Source organism: Sorex fumeus, unplaced genomic scaffold (genome assembly GCF_029834395.1).
Source record: "Sorex fumeus unplaced genomic scaffold, SorFum_2.1 ptg000106l, whole genome shotgun sequence".
Classification (NCBI taxonomy): domain Eukaryota; kingdom Metazoa; phylum Chordata; class Mammalia; order Eulipotyphla; family Soricidae; genus Sorex; species Sorex fumeus.
The window spans coordinates 5,069,685-5,092,046 of record NW_026606163.1 but is presented as its reverse complement, the minus strand read 5'-3'; the positions used below and the strand labels follow the sequence as shown (position 1 = coordinate 5,092,046).

The 22,362-nt window shown below is 42.0% G+C and overlaps 1 protein-coding gene across 1 annotated transcript in view; it reads right to left on the bottom strand.

Annotated features, from left to right (window-relative positions):
- RASEF (RAS and EF-hand domain containing) overlaps positions 1-22,362 on the bottom strand; it is an 88,795-nt gene that overhangs the window by 35,917 nt on the left and 30,516 nt on the right. The window contains exons 2-3 of the mRNA XM_056134771.1: positions 5,590-5,736; positions 2,396-2,486 (exon numbers count right to left, since the gene is read on the bottom strand). Of these exons, the coding sequence (XP_055990746.1) occupies positions 2,396-2,486; positions 5,590-5,736 (238 nt within the window). The remainder of the gene's footprint in view (positions 1-2,395; positions 2,487-5,589; positions 5,737-22,362) is intronic.

Genomic DNA, 22,362 nt, shown 5'->3' with positions numbered 1-22,362 from the left:
CGACGAGGGACTGAATGGACCCAGGGCAAGCAGTGAGCTACCCTGGCATCGAAATGGGCCAGGCCAAAGTGCCACGATTCTTAACTATAAGTTAAAAGCTTGATCATAGACAAATGCTGTCATGATCCAAAAGTAACGGCAAAACTAGGACCCTGCTAGGGATAGGAAAGACTATCTGGCCTGAGCACTGTAGTCTGAGATCGAGATGGCCCTAGAAGAGCAATTCTATAAGCTTAAATATTTCTTACTGCACCCATACAAAATGATTTATATTATGTATGCTTATATGTTTGTTGGACAAGGAGAGGAGAAACACACCCAGGGGATTCCGTTCTAGGGTGGGTCATCCTGCTGAGAGAGTATCTGTCCTAGAAGCAGCTTTCCCCAAGGGAAAGAACTTAACCCCTATTGATTGTGACCACACCTATGTGTAATTGTTACCCCGACCCCTCATGCTTTGGGATGTAACTAGATGGTAAGAGTGGGCTAGGAGATCAGGAGTCAGACTCCAGAAGGAGAAGGAGAAAGGGGATCCAGATTCCAGAGCAAGGAGAATGAAGGGGGATCAAGGAGGAGAATGAAGTAGCATGGCGGGTGGTGGGGAGAAGCAGGAGGAGAATCAGAAGAGAATGGAGATGGGAATGGAATAAACTGCAACTAAGACCAACCAGCCTGGCCCTTGTTCCTTCCTTCACCTGCCCATCACCATCGACCTCCCCGGGGTGGGGGAACCTGCATGGGACTACTGAACGCAGGCAGCAGGAGAGATAGAGCCGCCACTGCTGTCTTTTTTGAGTTTACACAGTAAGTGTCATCAGGGATTGAACAGGGGTTGGGCATACGCAAAGCAGGTGCCCGATCCTCTATGCTATAACTTCGGCCACTATTATAATTAAATTTTAAAAACATGAGTTTGCTAAAGAGGTGGGGTGGGGAGAGGGAGGGAACCAGGGCTGACCAGGGTGAGGGGGTGGGGCACTGCCACTGGCGGTGGGATTGGAGTTGGAACACTGAATGATTGGAACTCCGTTATTTGTATAAATCATGGTGCCATTTTTTTTTTCTAAAACTTAAAAGAAAAAACTTTAAAAGAAAAAAAGTAAAATAATTCTATTCTTCAGTAGACCCTGTTAGGGCCTAAGAGGTAGCTCAACAGGCTGAGTACATGCTTGCCATGCGGAAATCCCGGGTTCAGTGCTAGGTATCACCTGGTCCCCTCACTACTCCTTGGAGACATCCCTCCCCAAGCACAGAGCTAGGAGTAGCCCATGAGCACTGCCTGGTGTGGCAAAAAAAAAAAAAACTAGAGAAAAGAGTAACAAAAGATATGGTAATGAAATGGAAATGGTAAGTCACAACCACAAAGAAATATTTGTGGATCAGAATATATAAAGAACTCTCAAAGCTCAAAGACGACCACTGCCCTCCCCCTGCCCCAATTTTTAGATTTTAGAATTAAAACATTTTAAAATGCAGTGACTAAAGGAGATACACAGTGGATGACTGGTAAGGTGACACTAGGGAGAGAGGCATGACAGGGCTATCAGGAAACATATGGCAGATGTATATACCCATTATCTTGACTGTGGGGATAGTTCCATACTGAATGCCTGTATCTAATCTTACCAGATTAGATAATTTCAATATGTACCATTTATTGTGTGCTATTTATACTGCAAGAAAACTGAATTATATTAATGTGAGCAATGGGACGTAAGTATATTTAACAGTAATCCCTGAGCATCGCTGGGTGTGAGCCAATGAATAAAGCCAAAAAAAAAATTTTCAATCTGATGTTAGTTGCTGAAAGAAATATGCTAATATTTGGCTTTTAGTATACATTATTTACCCAAATGAATTTTATGGGGGGGGGGTGAATATATTTTTTGAATGCAAATCTTTGAAGGCAGCATCCAAGTGTCAATTCTGCATTCCTATACTGAAGAACAGAGGTATATTCTATCATAAGACATCAAAATTGGCAGAGGAATTTTAATTTCCCTGAAATCCAGACTTAAGATTGGCAGGGGTCAGAGGCAGTGAGACAGCGGCCTGTAAAAGACAAGTCAGCACAACACAGCACCTTCTCCGTGAGGCTGGCTCTGGCAACCTCCGCTGTTCTGCCCTCCACTGAGGCACCCCGCACCTCCATCCCAACACAGCCTCAACTCCCAGCCACTCTGTTCCACACAGGCTGCTCCTGGACAGTACTTACTGCTCACTGAAACTAATCCTTTCCTCATATGATAGCTGTTCTCACTCCTTGTTCTACACAGCAAAAGCCACAACCACTCTAAATGCTGCTGTGGAAGGAATCTCTGGGAGCACAGGCTTTGGCAGAAGAACAATGGTCCTTTGGCGCTTGTGGAGGAGGGTCCCGGTCCTGCAAACTCACATCTTTCCGTGTCTGGTTCTCTGCAGCCTGAATCCTCTGATCCATTTCCTCTTCCAGCTCACTCAGCTGTATGGCTGCTTTGTCCTGGGCTCTGAAATTCAATGAAATTCACTGTTCATTATACTCTTGGACCTAACCTGTGAAGACAAATTTGTACCTCATCTATTTCATGGATGAGGAGAAACACACCATTTAAAATGCGATTGCTGGTCCTTACTCTAAAATGAGGTTCACAATTTTATTACTGGGTATAACATGATAACAAATGACACTTAAATGAGATCTTAAATAAATGGAATCAATGGTATTAACCTAGATTATGCCAAAGAAGAGGAAAATACATCACTGGGAGGTTCTCAATAAATTCTGATAATCTTTGACTCCAGATATTGTAATCTGAAAATTTTTAAACAAAACATAAAATGTGATATACGAGAGGCATCACAAGAAAAAAAGAAAAAGGGTCTCAGTAACTCTTTCTAATGGTTATGTAATGTTCTAGTTTTCCTTTTTTGTTTTATTGATATTGATCCTTTCAGTGGCACAATCAGTAAGTTGCATCTTATAGAAACAGGGTTCGCTGAGCTGCTGAAAATCAAAAGTAGAACAATTTCACTGCAAAGAGTTCCAAGATATTTTTATTTAACAACTGTCTAATAAGAATGTGGGTGACTTTATGATAGTACAGGCTTCTGAGTAAGGTCTAATAAGGCACAGAGCGCATAGTGCCTAAATATTGAGTAACTCAGCACTGGTTTTTGCTCCTGTTTACTTCCTCTTTTTCTATAACCTGCCCAAGGTTACGGTAACTGAGTTTTGGAAAATCAGCCAGTTCAAACATATGCATAAATACTGCTAAAGTCTAGGGACTTTTCTTGACAGTAACTTTTTAGCTAAGAAACATGTCCTTCCTATCTTGTTAAAACACATTTCCCCAGCATCCCTTCTAGACCTCTGGTCCACAACATCTTGGAATCTAGGACTGCTTCTGAATATGCTACATCTGCTTTTCTCACTTCTAGCAACTATCTTTTCTCCTAGGTATAAAAGAAAGTAACGTCTCCATTAGAGACTTTATTGTTACTGTGTCTGGCATATCGAATACTCTCAGTAGCTTGCCCGGCTCTCCGAGAGGGGCGGAGGAATCGAACTCGGGTCGGCCATGTTGGCCGCTTGTAAGGCGAACGCCCTACCGCTGTGCTATCGCTCCAGGGTAGTCTATAACAGCACGGTGTCTTGCCCAATAAATCCTAATTCCTAGTCCAATTTCTAGCGTGTTGGCAACGCCCACCATAACCTACTATAGGGCTTCTACCAGGATTCTGAGAACCTCCCCTTCAGGATCAAATGCAGAGAGAAAAGACTTGAGACGCTCCTCCAATCAAAAATAAGAATTGAGATGGATGGTTCTTAGCTAAGAATATAAGAGCATGTTAGCAAGTAAAACTTACACACTTTACTAGGGCTAAGAGAGAATCTTTGGGAGGTCCTGGACTTCAGATTTAATCCACAAGGCAAAGCAGTGACAGGCTGACTCCACAGGAAGCAGCAGCCCAAATGGCCACAAGAACAAGGGAAAGCCCCTCTCCTCCTCTCTGCGGGTTTGCATAGCTGTGTTTTCAGATGTCAGCGTGCATGTGTGTGCTTCCCACCTAGCTCTGGAAGGTCCTGCATGGGACTGCATGTTGGTCTATTTTCACTGGACACTCCAAAGCCTCAACAAGTCTCTGGCTAGCCCTCAAAGGACCCTAACTCTGGGTTTCTGACCCACACTCCACAGTGCTATACAGAACCCCGTGATCTCAGGAGCACCTGGCAGCCTGCCTAAAGTCCCAACTAAGCAAAATTGAGAGGAAAGTTCAGAATCAAGAACTGAAATAGTCATAAGAAACCCCTGGTGAGGGATCAAAGCAATTGTACAGAAGGTAGGACACTTGTCTGGCATGGGGATGGCTCAAGTTCCATCCCTAGCACCCTGTATGATCCCCTGAGTTCTCTAGGAATGATTCTTGAACAGATTCAGGAGTAACTCCTAAGCACCACTGGGTGTTCCCTAAAAATAAACAAACAAATAAACAAACCCCCTGTGAAATGTTCCATTCCTGCATGACTTCAGGAAGTTCAAAATCTTTTTAACATCAATTTTAAAAACATCCTCTTTTCTGCATTTGAATTCTCCCAAGTTACTTCAAAGGATCAATTAGATGGTTTTCATCATCCTGCAGGAAACTGAGGTCAGTCTCTCTGTCCCTATGCAAACAGAGCGCATTCTACTCAAAGGACTTTTACAAGTTCTGGCCAGAAGCCAGCATGGAGCAGGACACCACAAATGGGTCATACAAAATGGTCAAGCCCGGATCAAGGATATGGCTCACACTGGTAGAGCACATATATACTTGACATGCACAAAGCCCAGAGTTTGATCCCCAGCAGCACACCGCTCCTTAGGTGCCATTGGTTTAGCCCGGGTGAACTCTAAATACTGCCAAGAGTGGCCTGTGGCCCCCTCAAAACCTCTAGGTTGCTCCTCCAAGTGGCATGTATCAAAAAGCTCTTATAGATACATGTCAGAAGATTATAATTCATGCTAGGAGCAAAGATGCTGGTATGTAGTCTGCAGCACAGAGAAAAGCTTCAGCACTTAAGCTGCTGTTAAAACCTGTGAGGTCTCTTACACATAAGTAGCTATAAATCATATATAGGGGACTTCCACTCAGACAGGGTGAGGAAGGCCAGCTAGAAGGGGGGATTACTGCGGGATCTCACCATGCAGGGTTCCTGACATCATCTACTGACATCATCTCAGCTGAAGCTGAGACTCAGGAGATTAAGGAACATGCAGGCAACACAGTCAGATTCAAAGAGAGACTGCCCACATCACTGGAAGAAAAGATTCCTGTATTCTCCAAACTGCTCTGTATGGCATCACTGCTCTTGATGCTAGGATCCGGTGAAGACATACTGTGGATCATAGTGAACTATACTGATGGGCTGCTGGTCAAGTCTATAAAGCAGTGCCCAGTTCAACCTCCCTTACTACATGAAACTCCAAACTGCTCAGGCTCAGGAGGTGTTTCCAGACCAGAGGGTGATAATGCAGTCCTATCCTGCACATTCAGGCCAGAGAGCCAGCAAAAGGGCCCTAGGTGCCACCCTCCCCCACCTCCCCTCCACCTCAAAGGAATCTTCAATACCTCTTCACTGCAATGGCCAGGTTCTCCATCTCTGTGCTCTGAAGTCTGATTTCCCGAATAAAGTTCTTGATAATATGTTCATATGGCTGGATTAGTCTTGGTTCCACAAGGTTGATATTTTGATACAAGGTACAGACTTGCTCTTTTCTGGAAAAAAAATTAAAAAGGATTGGGTTTTCTTTTTAATTAATAAAACCAAGTAAAACATGAAAAGACAAATGTTCAGACATAAATAAAAACACAAGTTACATAAGTAAAGACAAAATGAAAAAACACCAGAAGAGGAAAAGGCATCAAAGGTAGGAACAACCTACATAGGTGGTAGATGAGTAGGAAGGTTCTGTCTGAGGCTGTATTATTGTCCATAATATGCTAAGGCAAACAGCAACCTATTTTTTTCCAGCTTTATTGAGATATGACTGACAATATTTTGTCCTTTAAGGTTTTACAATGTGATATTTAAAGGTACCTTTGGTCATTTTATATGAGAAAACAAACACAAACACTGTCCTCCTGTTCTTCGTCAATTTGCTCGAGTGGGCCCAGTAACATCTCCATTTTGAGACTTGTTGTTACTGTGTTTGGTATATTGAATATGTCACAGGTAGCTTGCCAGGCTTTGCCGTGAGGGCTAGATACTCTCGGTAGCTTACCGGGCTCTTCGAGAGGGGCAGAGGAATCAAACCCGGCTCGGCCAGGCTGGCTGCACGCAAGGCAAATACCCTACTACTGTGCTATCGCTCCAGCCCTTGTATGAGAAGACAGAGAATTTTAGATAGTGGAAATGCATCGAAGGAGGAATTTATAAGGAAGGCTGTTTATGTCACTGCTGTTTTTTTCCTTTCACAAGAATGAAAATATATTTATAGGGAAACAGTAAAGAAACTTGTTTCAACATAACTAATCACACATTTCAGCCCACAGAGTCCTAACTAGGTAGAGCTCAGTGGTCCAAGCAGTCCACAGTGTTGGGATCAAACCTGGATGCCCATGTACAAAGGATTACATTCATTCTTTTACAGTAGGTTGAAAACTATTTCTAGAAATTCATATATATATTTTTACAGCATCGTATTCATACTGGTTATCAAATGACTTCTACTAAAAAGCACAGACACTACAGAGACACTTCAAAAGAGAAATTGGTGAAACTCATCCAGAGGGTAGAAGGAGAGAAGCAGCTATGGCCTTGACTCAAGCTTAGGAGTCGTGATGTGCAAATGAAGCTATCCTGAGCCATGCAGAATGCAGCTGGAGAATCCAAATGCCATCAGGGATGGGTACTGGTATAATGAATAACCATGAAGATCAGTGAGGTGGCTCAGAGGGTTGAGTACATGCTTTACATACAGGTTCAACCTCACCAGGATAAACCTCTGAGCACAACTGAAGGCAGCTTCTGAGCACGACAAGTGTGGTCCAACAAGCAAAACAAAACAAAAAAAATCATGCAACTTCCCTACAACATCTAAAGATTCTGTTGATCAGGGGGCCACCAATTGTTTTCCTTAGCCTCTTACACCATCAGAACCTCTACAATCCAATCATCCTTCTTGTAACTGTAACAGAAGAGCAATGCTTGCTGGCAGTTAACATGAACAGACTTTCTGGTGACTACAGCAGTACTTTTTGGAAGCAACATTTATGCCAGTTGACAGAAGAGATTCTGGGAATTTAGATAATGGGCAGAATCTATTTGGGCCTCAAATGATAACTTACCATAAAACCAACATTACACCAACCAAGTCTACCAATATTATCAAGTCTAGAATTTCTGGAATGGCTAACAGTCACAGAAAAACTAATGACTTTCAAAAGATATGTTACAGTATCTGGAGAGATACATTATTGGGGCTGGTGAATTAGTACAGTGGGTAGGGAGCTTGCCTTGCATGCAGCTGACTCAGGGTCACACCTTCTGATCCCTTAAGCATCACTGGGGTGATCTCCGAGCACAGAGCCAGGAACAAGCCCTGGAGTAGAGCTAGGTATGAACCAAAAAAAACAAAGGTAGTGATAAAAATTCACATTAATAAGAACCATCTTAGTGTTTCTTTGTTTTGGGGGCCACACTCAGCAAGGGGTGCAGGGGCCACGACAGGAACCTGGATGACAAAGACCATTTCACAGTTATCTATGGTGCTTAATAACCCCAAAGTTTACTGCCGTTGGAGACTACTCAGAAACCCTCAAACATAAAATTAACTCCTGTCCATAGGATCAACCCTCCATTTTTGTGTTGAAGGCAGCCTGCTACAATGTCACGAACACACAAGAAAGATTACAATCATCGTAGGCCTGGAGTAACTGGACAGTTATACACATACCCAACTCCAACAAGGATGGATGACAGACCTAGATATAATAGGCTTTGTGGCTATCATAAAAAGTTATTTCTAGCTAACTTCTCATTTAGCTAGATAGCAATTATGTAAATAACAAGTAAATATCAATTACCATGCTAAATAGTCTGTACACATTATACCTTGGATGCTTACAACAAAATCGAAAGTTAGAAAGACGGAATAGGGATAAAGGAGCCCCACTTGCACGCTGCTAATCCTTGTTTGATTCCAGCACCACATATGATCCCAAACCAGTAGTGATCCCTAAGCACAAAGCCAGAACTAAGTCGTGAGCATATTCAGTGTGCCTCCCTCCATCTCACCACAACCCCCCCCAAAAAAGAAACCTAGAAATGTAACCATTTTATAGACCAGCAGGGCTTTGTGCCTAGTATGGTCTAAAGAGTTTGTCATTCAAATTCACAGACTGGAGTTCTAAATCCAAGAATCTCAGAATGTGGCTTTATTTGGAGATAGGCTGTTCTTATTTTTTAAAGATGAGATAATGAAGTTCAATAAGGTAATTTTAGAAGAGACCTAAATCCACTGTGATGAGTCTTAGAAGAGGAGAAAATGATACTGACACCACAGAAGGAAAGTCATATACAAACAACTTCACAGGAACAAATCTTCAGAAATAGGTATTTCAGTAGATTCCCCAAAGTACAGAATCTACTGATTCTGTAGATGAGGAGATTTTTTTTCAAATCTCTAAAATAAGAAAGAAACATCATGATGAGAACATTCTTTTGGGTGATGTGTTGGTTCTAGCAAAATAGAGAACTCCAGGAACAGCTGTGGAGTGAACTAGACCAACTTTTTAAAAAATGCCCTCAACTGGCGGCTAAATTTAAGTTTCACTGTTCTGTCAGGACCTTCATCTAAACAATTTCTTGCAATGGTGCAAACAGATTCTAGAACCATTAGAGGGGAGATAATAGCAATCCGACTAGCTCTGGTCATAGAATGGGTACAGAAATGTTAGTTTACAACTTTCATGCTTGCCCCTAAAATTCTTTGTGAGACCCTGAGCTTATATTCATTCTCATTCATGCATTCTCTCATTCTCTCTCTCTGCCCTATTTCTCTTCTCTCCTTCTATCCTCACAGCTAAGGTCAGGAATTCTAGTATGGAAAAAACCAGATGCTTGAATCTCTGAATCACTCCTCAAAAAGGACTGCTGACCATTTCAGTCTACGTGACATAATCAATCTGAAAGAAGTAAGGCTGGACATTAAGGAGTTTTTGGATAATGTGGACAGCCCTTTATTTGTTATTATTATTTTTAGAGCATTATAAAGCCATCCATGATTGAATTTCAGTCATATTTCAACATGCATCCCTCCACCAGTGTACATTTCCCAGCACCAGTATCCCCAGGTTCCTTCCCATCACCCTTCACCCCTTGCCTGCCTCTTTGGAAGACGCTCCTCTCTCTCTCTCTCTCTCTCTCTCTCTCTCTCTCTCTCTCTCTCTCTCTCTCTCTCTCTCTCTCCCCCCTTTTGGTTATTATAGTTTGCAATATTGATACTTAAAGATTATCAAGAATATGACTTACCTAATTTTAACCCTCAGGTCTTCTCAAGCATGATCATTCTCAGCTTTTATCATCATACTGGTCTCTTCTCTCTTACCTACGCTCAGCCCCATAGACGCTTGTGGTTAGTTCCAACCATTTACCAGTTCTCCTAACCCATGTTCATCCTGGCCATGGATATTACCTTTCCACTATTGAGAAAAGTTCCTTCAATTCCCATTTTGCTGAGAGTTTTCATCATAAACGGATGCTGTATCTTGTCAAATGCTTTCTCTGAATTTACTGATATGGTCACATGGTTTTTGTTTTTCTTTTATTGATATGATAGATCGGGCTGGAGTGATAGCACAGCGGTAGGGTGTTTGCCTTGCATGCAGCCAACACGGCCAACCTGAGTTCGATTCCTCCGCCCCTCTCCGAGAGCCCGGCAAGCTACTGAGAGTATCTTGCCCGCACAGCAGAGCCTGGCAAGCTACCCGTGATGTATTCGATATGCCAAACACAGTAACAACAAAGTCTCCAATGGAGATGTTACTGGGCCTGCTCGAGCAAATCGATGAACAACAGGAGGACAGTGACAGTGATATGACAGATCATGTGGATTGACTTGCAAATGTTAAACCATCCTTGCATGCCCATGATGAACTCCACTTGGTCACGGTGTATGATCTTCTTGATGAGTCATTGGATTCTATTTGCTAATATTTTGTTGAGGATCTTTGCATTACTGTTTATGGGGGATATCGGCCTGTAATCTTTTTTTTGTGGTCTCTGTCTGCTTTTGGTATTAGGGTGATATGTGCCTCATAAAAACTGTTTGGGAGTGTTTCTGTTTCTTCAATTTCCTGGAAAAGCTTGTAAAGGACTGGCAATAGGTCCTCTTTAAAGGTTAAGAAGAATTCACTAGTGAATTCATCTGGACCTGGGCTTTTATTTTGGGGAAGACTTTCAATTACTGTTTCCATTTCCTTGATAGTAATAGATCTATTCAGATATTCCAAATCTCAGTTCAGCCTTGGAGTTTATAGGAGTCCAAGAATTTATCCATTTCTTCTAGATTCTCTCATTTCATGGCATATAGACTTTCAAAGTAATCTCTGATGATCTTTTGAATTTCTTTAGTTTCTGCTGTGATGTACCCTTTTCAGTTCTGATTCGGTTTACTAGGGTTCTCTATCTCTTACTTTTTGAGTCTTGCTAGTGGTTCATCAATCTTATTTTTTCAAAGAACCAGCTCTTGATTTCATTGATCTTTTGGATTTTCTGGGAATCCAGCTTGCTGATTTTGCTCTAAGCTTTACTATTTCTTTCTGTGGTATGGGCTCCTTTTGTTGAGCATTTTCTAAGATCTTACACTATGAAGGCAAATTACTTATGTGGGCCCTTTCTTCCTTCCTGTGAAACACTTGCAGAGCTATAAATTTTCACCATAGCACTGCTTTAGCTGTGCCCCACAAGTGCTGATAGCTCATGTATTCATTTTTATTTTCTTCTAGGACTCTTGATTTCTTCTTTTATTTGCCCTCTTATCCAACACTGAGCTATTTAATTTCCAAGTATTTGATTTGATTCTCTATTTCTGTGTGTGATTAACTTCTATCTTTAGTGCACCATGGTATGAAAAGAGAGTTGATACAAATTCTATCTTATTGACTCTACTGAGGTATGTTTTGTATCCCAGCATATGGTCTATATTGGAAAATGTTCCATATGCTCTGGGAAAGAATGTGTATTTGGTTTTGGGGGAATGAAAAACCCTGTATATATCTATTAGCCCTTTCTCTTCCATTTCTTCTCCAGAACCATTACTTTCTTGTTGAGTTTTAGTCTTAGAGTGATAAGGCAGTGTTGAAGTCTCTGACTACTATTGTATTGCTACCAATGTCCTCCTTCAAGTCTATTAGCAGTTGTTTTGACCAATGTCCTCCTTCAAGTCTATTAGCAGTTGTTTTAACCAATGTCCTCCTTCAAGTCTATTAGCAGTTGTTTTAAGTATTATGCTGGCAGCTCACTTGATCACTTGATCACTTGACTTCCCGTTAATCATCGATTTGCTCGAGCAGGCGCCAGTAACGTCTCCATTTGTCCCTGTCACGTGCTAGTGTAGCCCAATGGCGTCTGTTCACTCTAGGAACATGAAGAGCCTCCAACCGATCATTCATGATCTTGATGAAGAAGTCTGACCATGTGGTAGGTGGGCGGCCACATGGTCTTTTGACATCCCATGGAATCCAGTCGGTAACAGCTCTAGTCCAGTGGTCATCTTTAAATCTCATTATGTGACCAGTCCATCTGATTATTGACACCTTGGCAAACAAGACAGCATCCCTGATTCTTGATCGTCGACGGATGTCAGAACTCCAGATTCTTTCTCTCATTTGAGTGAAAGCATAGCTCTTTCAATTACTCTTTGGGAGACCTGAATAACGTTCTTGTCCTGTTTGCGTAGGGCCCAGGTCTCTGAGGCATATGTTAATGCAGGAAGAACAGTGGAATCAAAGAGATGTGCCTGGAGCCGGAGGTTCTTCGTTCTCTTAGCTATTTCTTCGACACTCTTGAAGGCATTCCAAGCCGCTCTCTTCCTCCTGCACAGCTCGGGTGCCAGGTCATTTGTCATGTTGACTTCTCGACCTAGGTACACATAGCTGTTGCATTCGGAGATGGTCGTTCCGTTGAGAGCAAATGGGGCATCAGGAACGAGGCTGTTTCTCATAAACATTGTCTTCGTAAGATTCAGCTGTAGTCCTACCTTTCCACACTCACGGTCAAAGTCGGCCAGCATTTGTGCTGTTTGGCTGATGTTTGGTGTTATTAAAACAATGTCATCAGCAAAGCGGAGGTGGTGTAGTTGCCGACCATCTATCTTCACTCCCATTCCTTCCCATTCCAGTTGTCGCATGATGTTCTCGAGGGTGGCACTGAAGAGTTTCGGTGAAATGGTATCACCCTGCCAAACCCCTGAGCTGGCAGCTCATTGGGTGCAAGTGTGCTTTGGAGTGAGATTTCTTCCTGAGTACATATCCTTTGATTATTAAAAAATCACCTTCACTGTCCCTTCTTTTTCAGCCTGAAATCTATGTTGCTGGATACCAGTATGTATGGCCACTGTGGCTTTTTGAGGGATTAGTTTGCCGGGATTAGTTTGCCTGAAGGATTGTTTTCCAACCTTTAACTTGAGTCTGTGTTTGCTCTGACTGTTCAGAGTTTCTTTTTTTTTTTTTTTTTTTTTTGCCGTAGGGCGTTCGCCTTACAAGCGGCCAACATGGCCGACCCGAGTTCGATTCCCCCGCCCCTCTCTGAGAGCCCGGCAAGCTACCGAGAGTATTCGATATGCCAAACACAGTAACAACAAAGTCTCCAATGGAGACATTACTGGGCCCACTTGAGCAAATCGACGATCAACGGGAGGGCCTTTACCTTTTTATTAGTGAAACACCATGAGGTACAGTTGTAGATTTACAAATTTTTGTGCTTGGATTTCGGTCATACCATGATCAAATACCCATCCCTCCACCAGTGCCCATTTTCCACCACCATGGATAATATCCCTCCCCCCCATCCCCCCCATCCCCCCCTGCCACTGAGGCAGGGCATTCCCTTTTGTTCTCTCTCTCCTTTTGGGTGTTGTGTTCAGCAAAAGAGGCATTGAGTGGCAAACATGTTCAGTCCAGTCTACTTTCAACCTGCATCTCCCCTCCTGGGAGGATCCTCCAAATACACTCCATTTGGTGCTCCCTTCTCTATCTGAACTGTCCTTTCCCCTAGAATACCCGGCTGGCCTCTAAACTATGGAGTATCAACCTCCTGGTGTTGATCTCAGCTATTCTTGGGTATTAATGTCATATTTTGTTATTTTATATCCCCCAGATGAATTCAATCTTTCTATGTCTATCCCTCTCTTTCTGACTCATTTCGCTTAGCATGATACTTTCCATATTGTACCACTTGTATGTAAATTTCATGACTTCATCTTTTCTAAGAGCTCCATAGTATTCCACTGTGTAGATGTACCAAAGTTTCTTTAACCAGTCATCTGTTCTTGGGCACTCAGGTTTCTTCCAGTTTCTGGCTACTGTAAGTTCAGAGTTTCTTTACCCAGCAGAATGTTGGGTTCAGTTTCTTTTTAATCCATTTTGCCACTCTGTGTCTCTCAATTGGTGCATTTAGTCCACTGACAGTGGGAGAGACTACTGTCATGGGGTTTTGTGTCATCTTTTTGTGAGGTTTATTGTGCCTGTAGGGATTTGTCCTGTTTTGTCCCTTTAGTTCTTCTTTTAAGGTTCGTTTTGAGTCTATGAAGTTTCTGAGCTGTTGTTTATCCATGAAATAGTGTATTGTTCCTTCGAGTCTGAGTGAGAGTCTAGCTGGATAAAGTATTCTTGTTGAGTCATTCATTTCATTGAGTTTTTTTCCGCTATATCCCACTACTGTCTTCAGGTTCAGACACTTTCCTCTGAAAATTGCTGTAAATCTAAGGGATGTTCCTTTGTACATGATTTCCTTCTTTGCCTTGCTGTTTTCAGTACTGTATCTCTATCTGTGGTATTCATCATTCTGATTATGATATGTCTTTGAGTCTCTTTATTAGGGTCTCTTTAGGTGGTACCCTTAGGGCTTCTTGGAACTGGATATCTGCATTCTCCAGCTCTGGGAACTTCTCAGGAATAATATCTTTAACTGTTGCTACTTCACTGGGGTTGCCTTTCTGTCCTTCTGGTACTCCAATGATTCTTATGTTGTTCCTCTTGAATTCATCCCTGAGGTCTCTTATTCACCTAGCAATATTTTGAGGTCTTTTTCCACTATACGTTGTTGCCTGTATGTTTTCTGCAGTTCATCTTCAAGCTCACTGATTCTGTCTTTGGCTATTGTCATTCTACTATTGAGGGCCTCCAGTGAGTTTTTAATTTCATCTACCAAATCCTTTATTAGTGACACTCCTGTTTGTAGCTTTCTTATTTCTGCTCTCATTTTCCCCTTTATTTTATCAGCTCTCCATTTCACTGTTTATTTAATATCCTCCTTTAAATACTGGATTCTGTTCTATTGTTTCTTTGAACTCACTGAACATCCTCAACCTTTCATTTCTGAATGACAGATTGTATTTTTGGGAATTCCCTGTTAAGATTTCATGGCTCTTTTCTTCACCCACTCCCTGTGGATGTTGCTGTGGATGTTTTGTCATGTTGCTGTGGTAGTATGGAGATGGATACCTGCAGTTATTATCAGTGACCCCCTCTCACTGCCAGGGAGGATTCTAGATGGGGTCTTTGGTATTCCTCTGTGACTTAGGTGAGGCCTCTAGTGCAGCTTCAGGGAATGTGTTTTTTTTTACATTAGGCTTATTCAGATTCTTGTGTTCACCATTATTTTGGTGGATTTTGCAAGTATTTTGATTGGAATAGACTATTGGAAAGTTGCCTATTATGTTTGGGATAGCCAGGCTATGAGAATTAGATAATGGAAGTTGAAATGTGAATCCAAAGTTCTGGGAAAGGGGAAAATAACTGTGGCGGTGTGAGAGGTCACTGTTCCGGTGGCCATGTCCCCTGCACCAATGTACCTTTTGGGGAAGGGCAGCTTCGGTGCCTGTGCCAGGCTAGCACTTCACTTCTGATGCACTACTAAGACTTGCAGGGGTCCTCTTTAGCCTAGGTGTTCAGAGGGTACCTTGGCCGAGAAAGGGTCTTCAGGTTCCCTAGGTCTGGTAGCTGGGCACACCCACCCCAACCTCTTCTTTAAAGACTGGACTTTAAATATATTTCAATTTCCATTTTAGAGGTTGGAGTAGGTTTCCTACTCTGATTTTTTACCGTATTCCAGATTAAATTACTTTCTCCTGTCTCCTCCCTGATAGTTTCATGTTAATCAATAAAGCTTCTCCAACCAGGATAAGTCTTTACTGTCACTGCCACACACTCTTTCAGGAAACAAAAGACTATTCTATTCTGTACCATGGCAGGTATTTATTAAGTAGTCATATGTGCAATCCAGGCAATAATTTGGCATTTACATATAATATTTACTCAATACTCTCAACAATCCTATGAAGCCTTATCACCAAGAATTGACTATTGGCCCCAGGAGACTGAGGGAGAATGAAGTTAAGGATCATACTAGAGGCAAATTGTAACTGAGTTCAGCAGGCCCCCAAGTCCATCTCTCTAAGGATCTTCTTCAGGGCAAGAGGAACTGGGTATCAGGATCTCAAGCACAAGGCTTCATTTCAGAAAATTGATGTAGAACCAGAGCTAAAGTACAGTGGATAGGGCACTGATCTTGCATGCAGCCAACCCAGGTTCAACTCCTGGTATCCTACATGGTCCCCAGCTTTCCAGGACCGATTACTGAGCACAGAGCCATAATTAAGTCCCGATACAACTGGCCATAGCCCAAGAGCAGGAAGAATGCAGAGGAGGAGGAGGTGGTGGAGCTGGAGGAGGTTATAAAATTGGTTTTGTTTTTTACTCTGGATGAGGCTATATTTTACGACTTCCCAGGAGGAGGAGAGGGAGGAGGAGGAAGAGGAGGAGGAAAAGAGGAAAAGGAGGAGGAGGAGATTACAATTTTTTTTTTGCTTTGGAGGAAGATATACATTATGACTTCCCTGAGCCACTCAGCATAAGCACTATTGTACATAGAAAGACACACTCCCTCTTTCCCCTCCCCACATCTGCCTGTGCTTCTTTGGACTATTGTCTGTGTAACGAGAGAACCATGTGGATTATGGCTAAAGCATAATGCATTTGGCAGTTTTCACACTTGAAAGGAAAAAAATAAATACTCTCACACACAAGAGGTAATACCTGCTCTCTCCCTGTCAGATTTGACGGTTGTGATCTGTATAGGCAGCACAACACCTGCAGATCCTTCAGCTTTTATAACTGACTTGGTGCCAAGCCCATCTTTGTTCAGTCCCTGAGACACACTAATTCTCAGGCCCCTGTTGCCCTTGCTCTTCGAAGTTCAACAGGTTACAACGTGTTGCAGATGAGCCTCTGTCTTCTGAGCATGACAGGCCTGGGAAGGGAGCCCCGTAGTAACGAAACTTGAATCACTTTTAGCCCATTGAGCCCAGGATCTCCTGTAAGGCCTGGATTCACAATGATGCCTGCATTCACAGATCCCAAGCAGAGTATTTATATAGGCACCTGATGAATCCCAGGTAAAGATTATGTCAAGTCATATGCTTTAATCAGCTAAGCCTGAAAAAATCCACAGAACACCTCTATTTCTGTGCTGAGTCAGTAACACTAAAAATAAGTGAATTTATGTCCGAAGACAAAAGATCAAATGAAATGCAATCAGAGAAAATTTTACTCCGAATAACTTGCCATATTTAGATCCTTAAAATCTGAGCCCATTCATCTTCTGGTTCAATAAATTATAAGATGATTTGTATGAAAGACAAGAGTAATGACTAATTACTGATGATGATTCAAAATTTATTTTTTAATATGACCTCTTAAACTAAGCATTTTAAAAGATAAATGTTCCAACTGAAGTTGAGAGCGATACTAAATCAACTCAGATGGAAAAATTTTGGTATCGTTTTGATAACGGTAAACAACTTTAAAGATTACACCTTTTCATAAGTTTGACTCTTTACTTAGAAGACTACATATATGCCTATGTTTGGGTGTCTGCAATGTAATATGGCCAATATTTAATGCAGGAACATGGTAAATTCCATCCTGCTGGAAGGATGGGTGTTGGAAAACTGTATGACTGAAATCCAATCATGAACATCTTTGTAATGTTCTATCTCACAGTAATTCAACAGAAAGGTTAAAAAAAAAACCCATAAAAAAAATAACCCTAGCTATATGACCTCGTTAAAAATTCTGAACTTCCTGGAGAGATATCTCAAACTCTATGACACTGATATACTGGCCCTCCCGTTGATCATCGATTTGCTCGAGCAGGTCCAGTAACGTCTCCATTGGAGACTTTGTTGTTACTGTGTCTGGCATATCAAATACGTCACAGGGAGCTTGCCAGGCTCTGCCGGGCGGGCGAGATACTCTCGGTAGCTTGCCGGGCTCTCCGACAGGGGCAGAGGAATCGAACTCGGGTCAGCCATGTTGGCTGCGTGCAAGGCAAACGCCCTACCGCTGTGCTAAAGGTAAAGGCCCTCCCGTTGTTCATCAATTTGCTCGAGCGGGCCCAGTAATGTCTCCCTTGGAGACTTTGGATGGGCTGTAATGTGGAAAGTAACCAATCACAAATAACAAAACATAAACACAGAAAGCTTAACCTGTAACATCTTCATAATCTCTTACACAAGGACTTAATGTATTCATGATGAGATAGATGATTTTCACTAAATTTCTTTTAAGGAAATGTTTCTTGATCATTATGTTAGAAAAATTACTGATAACAAGCAACATAAAATAAATCGTTGAGGGCCTGCTATGGGGGCAGGCTTAAGGGGTGGTTGGGAAAATTGGAGACACTGGTGGAGAAAAGGTATAATGATAGTGGAATTAGTGTTGGAATATTGAGTGCCTGTAACAAATCATCATGAACAACTTTATAAACCACAGTGTTTATATAAAGTATAAGGGAAAATTTTACATATGTAGGGCTGGAGCAATAGCACAGCAGTAGGGAGTTTGCCTTGCACACGGCCAACCCGACCAACCCGGGTTCAATTCCTCTGCCCCTTTCAGAGAGCTTGGCAAGCTACCAAGAGTATCTCACCCGCAAAGCAAAGCCTGGCATGCTACCCATGACGTACTGGATATGCCAAACACAGTAACAAGTCTCACAATGGAGACGTTACTGGGCCCACTTGAGGAAATCGATGAACAACGGGAGGACAATGACAGGGATAGTGACAGTGACAGGCCTTACCTATTCCATGTAAACTCCAAACTGTATTAACACAGAATTTCTTTTAAAGTGTTATTAATGACAGGTGAGGCACGATTGTTACCATAAAGAGATACAAAAGAAAAAAAATGCAGCAACATCTCTGGGAAATAGTTCATACAGACAACACCTATCAATGCTAAGAAACATAGCGACCTGGGAAAACTGTCAGAGACTATGATATTCCAAAGTCCTGAGATTCCAAAGTCTTGCTCTTTCAAGCTTTGAATTAGGGAGTTAATCTACCTATTTCAACTCATACTATAATATATCTAAAATGTTCATGGTTTCTATGAGAGACAGAAAAGTGAATCATTCCACACAAGGACTGTTAAAAAAAACTGCTCCAAACTTTTCTTTTCTTTTATTAATTTATTTATTTTTGCTTTTTGGGTAACACCTGGCATTGCAAAGGGGTTACTCCTGGCTCATGCACTCAGGATTTACTCCTGGCGGTGCTAAGGGGACCATATGGGATGCTGGGAATCGAACCCGGCTCGGCTGCATGCAAAGCAAACTCCCTACCTGCTGTGCTATTGCTCCAGTTCCAAGCTCCCAACTTTTCAGCACAGGAAAAGAATACACCTGTGCCATGCAAGGAATACCACACTATACTGAAGAAATAAAATGCTAGAGTGGGGGTTGAGGGGGGTCCTTTCCCTTCCAAGGCTCATCATAAAGATTAAGTATAAAATGCTCAGACAATACAGAAGAGATGAACAAGATAGGGTTTCAACTGGCTTGAGCTCAGTGGTTACTTTGTTAGACCATGATGCATTAGTTTTGGAACATGAAGGTAAGTTAGCATCAACTAACTAAGAGGAGAGGAAAAAGGGGAGAGGGACTGTTCTAAGATGCAACAGCATGGCGGAGGCAGTGACTTCCCAAAGGAGAAGTGAACAGTTACCATAAGCTGATAAGGCTAAAAGCTCAAAGTGTTGGCAAAGGATGGGGGAAAAATCAGAGGATGCTGGTGACAATGGCGTAGGGTCATTGAAAAGACATTACAAACCCTGGTGAGGGATGGAGAGACAGCAGTTAAGGACTTTGCCTTGCACATGGCCAACCCAAATACAATTTCTGGCATCCCATATATGTGCCCTGAGCCCCACCACGAGTGATCCTTGAGAAGAGAACAAGGAGTTAGCCCTAAGCACTCTTGGGTGTGGCCCAAAAGAGAAAAAAACAAAAGGGGACTATATGGGATGCTGAGAATCGAACCCTGCTGGAAAGCTGGAACAGTAAGGGAAGAGATGTTATGTGCAAGTTTGCATCTTATCTAGTCCCTTCTTCAGTTTTAGCTAAAGCTGAGAACTAAGCAAAATACTTTGAAACAAGCTTGCAGAAATTCTAAATTATTTAATCCAGGAAAATGGGACTTTAGAATTTTCACTAGCTTTTCCTTTTCCTTGCTATAGAACATGCAAAGTTGTAGGCAATTTAAATTTGAAAACAGACATTAAAAGAAAATGGGTAAATAGATCAAGAAAACAAATAGAGTCTAGGAAGATACGTGTAATATACTTTTCAACAAATGATGCAAAAACAAGTAAATATACTTGTAAAAAACTGAGTATAGGAGATATGGTGCCACTAGCAGGTCAACCTGTACCTATAGGTGAGTGCACCATCAGCCTGATGGTGCCTTCAAACTTCCTGATACCCCCAAACTGCTGCTGTGCCTTTGGCTGAACCCCAACAACATGAGGCCAAGTTTACCAAGAAATTAAATGGCCACGGCATGGTGGTTGCCATCTTTCAGAGCCTAATGGACAGTAAGGAATGAGACTGTAGTGATGAGGCCTTATGGGATGGGGGATGGAACCGGCCCTGTTCCCCACCCTGACAAGGCCCCGAGTGGCTGCCCACAAATGCCTCCTCCGGCTCCTGAACGGCCATGATCCCGGAGGCACACAAATCAATCTCAGAACCCAGCAGCTTTTGGCAGAAATCCCGCCAGTTTTATTACTAAAATATCAGAAATCCAAAATCGCACAGCTGCTATTGCAGCCGCATGGCATCTTCATAATCAGCAATAGAAAACAAATTATCTAATGATGTCTTTTTGGCAGGTCTGATTGTTGGGGAAAATTCCAAGTAATAATGGTGGGTCTTTTGTCATAATATTGAAGGTGATCAAAGTAGAGAGAAAGTGGAAATCTTCTGCCACACAGGCAGGGGGAAGAGTGGGAGGGAGTATACTGGGGTTCATGGACTGATGAAGTTTGATCATTGTGTTTGATCACTGTATGGCTGAGACTTAAACTGGAAAGCTTTGTGGCTATTTTCTGCTGAAAATTCCCTGCAGAAAATTCGGGTATGTGGGTTTTGTGACTGAAATCTCCAGGCTTTCTCAGGATTCGGACGGGCTCTTTTCCCCACCCTCTGTACTTCCAGAAGCCTCAGCAGTCACATCCACACCCCAAAGTGGCCAACCAATTGAAAAGCTACTCTAGCCTTACCGTTCCAATAAAAATACCAAAAACCCTGAAGAAACACCATGACCTCTTAGCACATATATTGCAAACCATAATACACAAAAGGAAAATGAGAGAGCGAGCAGGAAGTACCTCCCATAGAGGGAGGTTAGGAGTGGTGGTGGTGGGGTTGCTGAGGGATGGTGGTAGGGAAACAGGGGATATTGGTGGTGGAAAATGTACACTGGTGGAGAGATAGGTGCTGGATCATTGTATGTCTGAAAACTAATTATGAGCAGCTTTGCAATGATCTATCTCATGAATATTCAATTAAAAATTTTTTTTGAAAAAAGTAATGTGGCGTTCATGCCCAATTCAATCATTAATTAATTGGCTGAATAAATAGCAGTAACTCCTACATTAAAAAAAAACGAATATAGAAGCAGACCTTATACCCTGCACCAAAATGTACTCAATAGAAATCATAGGCCTAAGTGTAAAATATAAAGGATTTCTAGATGATAACATAAGAGAAAACCTAGATTACTCAAGGTATGACAAGGAATTCTTAGAAACAATATGGAAAGGCATTATTGATAAATGAAATAGTTGGATAGCTGTTCTTTCTTCAAATCTGTGTTATGAAAGATAAAGCCCAAAGAATGAGAAATCAAGCCACAGACTGAGAGAAAATACTTGCAAAAAACACCTCTGGCAAAGATTATCCAAAACAGATATAGAACTCTTAAAACTCAACAATAAGAAAGCAAAGCAATTAAAATATGGACTAAAAACCGCAACTAATTTTTCACCAAAGATAGCACAGACATGAAAAATAAGCGTATGAAAAGATGTTCTACATGATGGGTCATTGGGAATCAAAAACTGAAACTAGACGCCACTACTGCTTAGGAAGAGACCCTTGCTCATATTTCAAACAGGCAACACAGAGAATAGGAGTTATCGTGGGGCAGCTGAGACAGGGCAACCTAACATAACCATAGAATGCATTCAGGACATCGTTCAGATGGTGAGAGTCTTGTTTTGCAAACTTAGTAACCCAGGAATCATCTCCAAATGTGTTCCTGGCTTTGAAGTGGAACAAACCTTGCTTTGCAAAAGAACATGCTGGGTAATTTCTGCTTCTGGATCCTCCTGACAGCTACCTATGAATGCCCCAACCCCCATCAGTTCCAGTTCTTTCCAAGCAGGAGTTCTGCTGGGTCTCCAGTGAAATAAACCAAACCTCCCATTTCTCAGTAGTGTACTGGTTGGTTTTTTGCTGGCTTTTGGTGGGAAATTGCACAACACTACAAACACGTTAGAATGGCCAACATCTGGAACACACATAGCACCATCTACCAATGAGGAAGTGGAAAAGAATTATCAATAATTGCAGATGAGATTGAAAAATGGAACTGTCACTTTGGAGGACAGTTTGGTAGTCTCTTGAAAAATTCAACATCCTTTTATTAGACAATATAGAGAGCATGCTCCTCGCTAATTACTCAAACAAGTCTAAAATGTATATGCACACAAAATCTACAATGAATTTTACAGAAGCTTTATTCCTAATGGCCAAAACCCAAAACCGGGAAG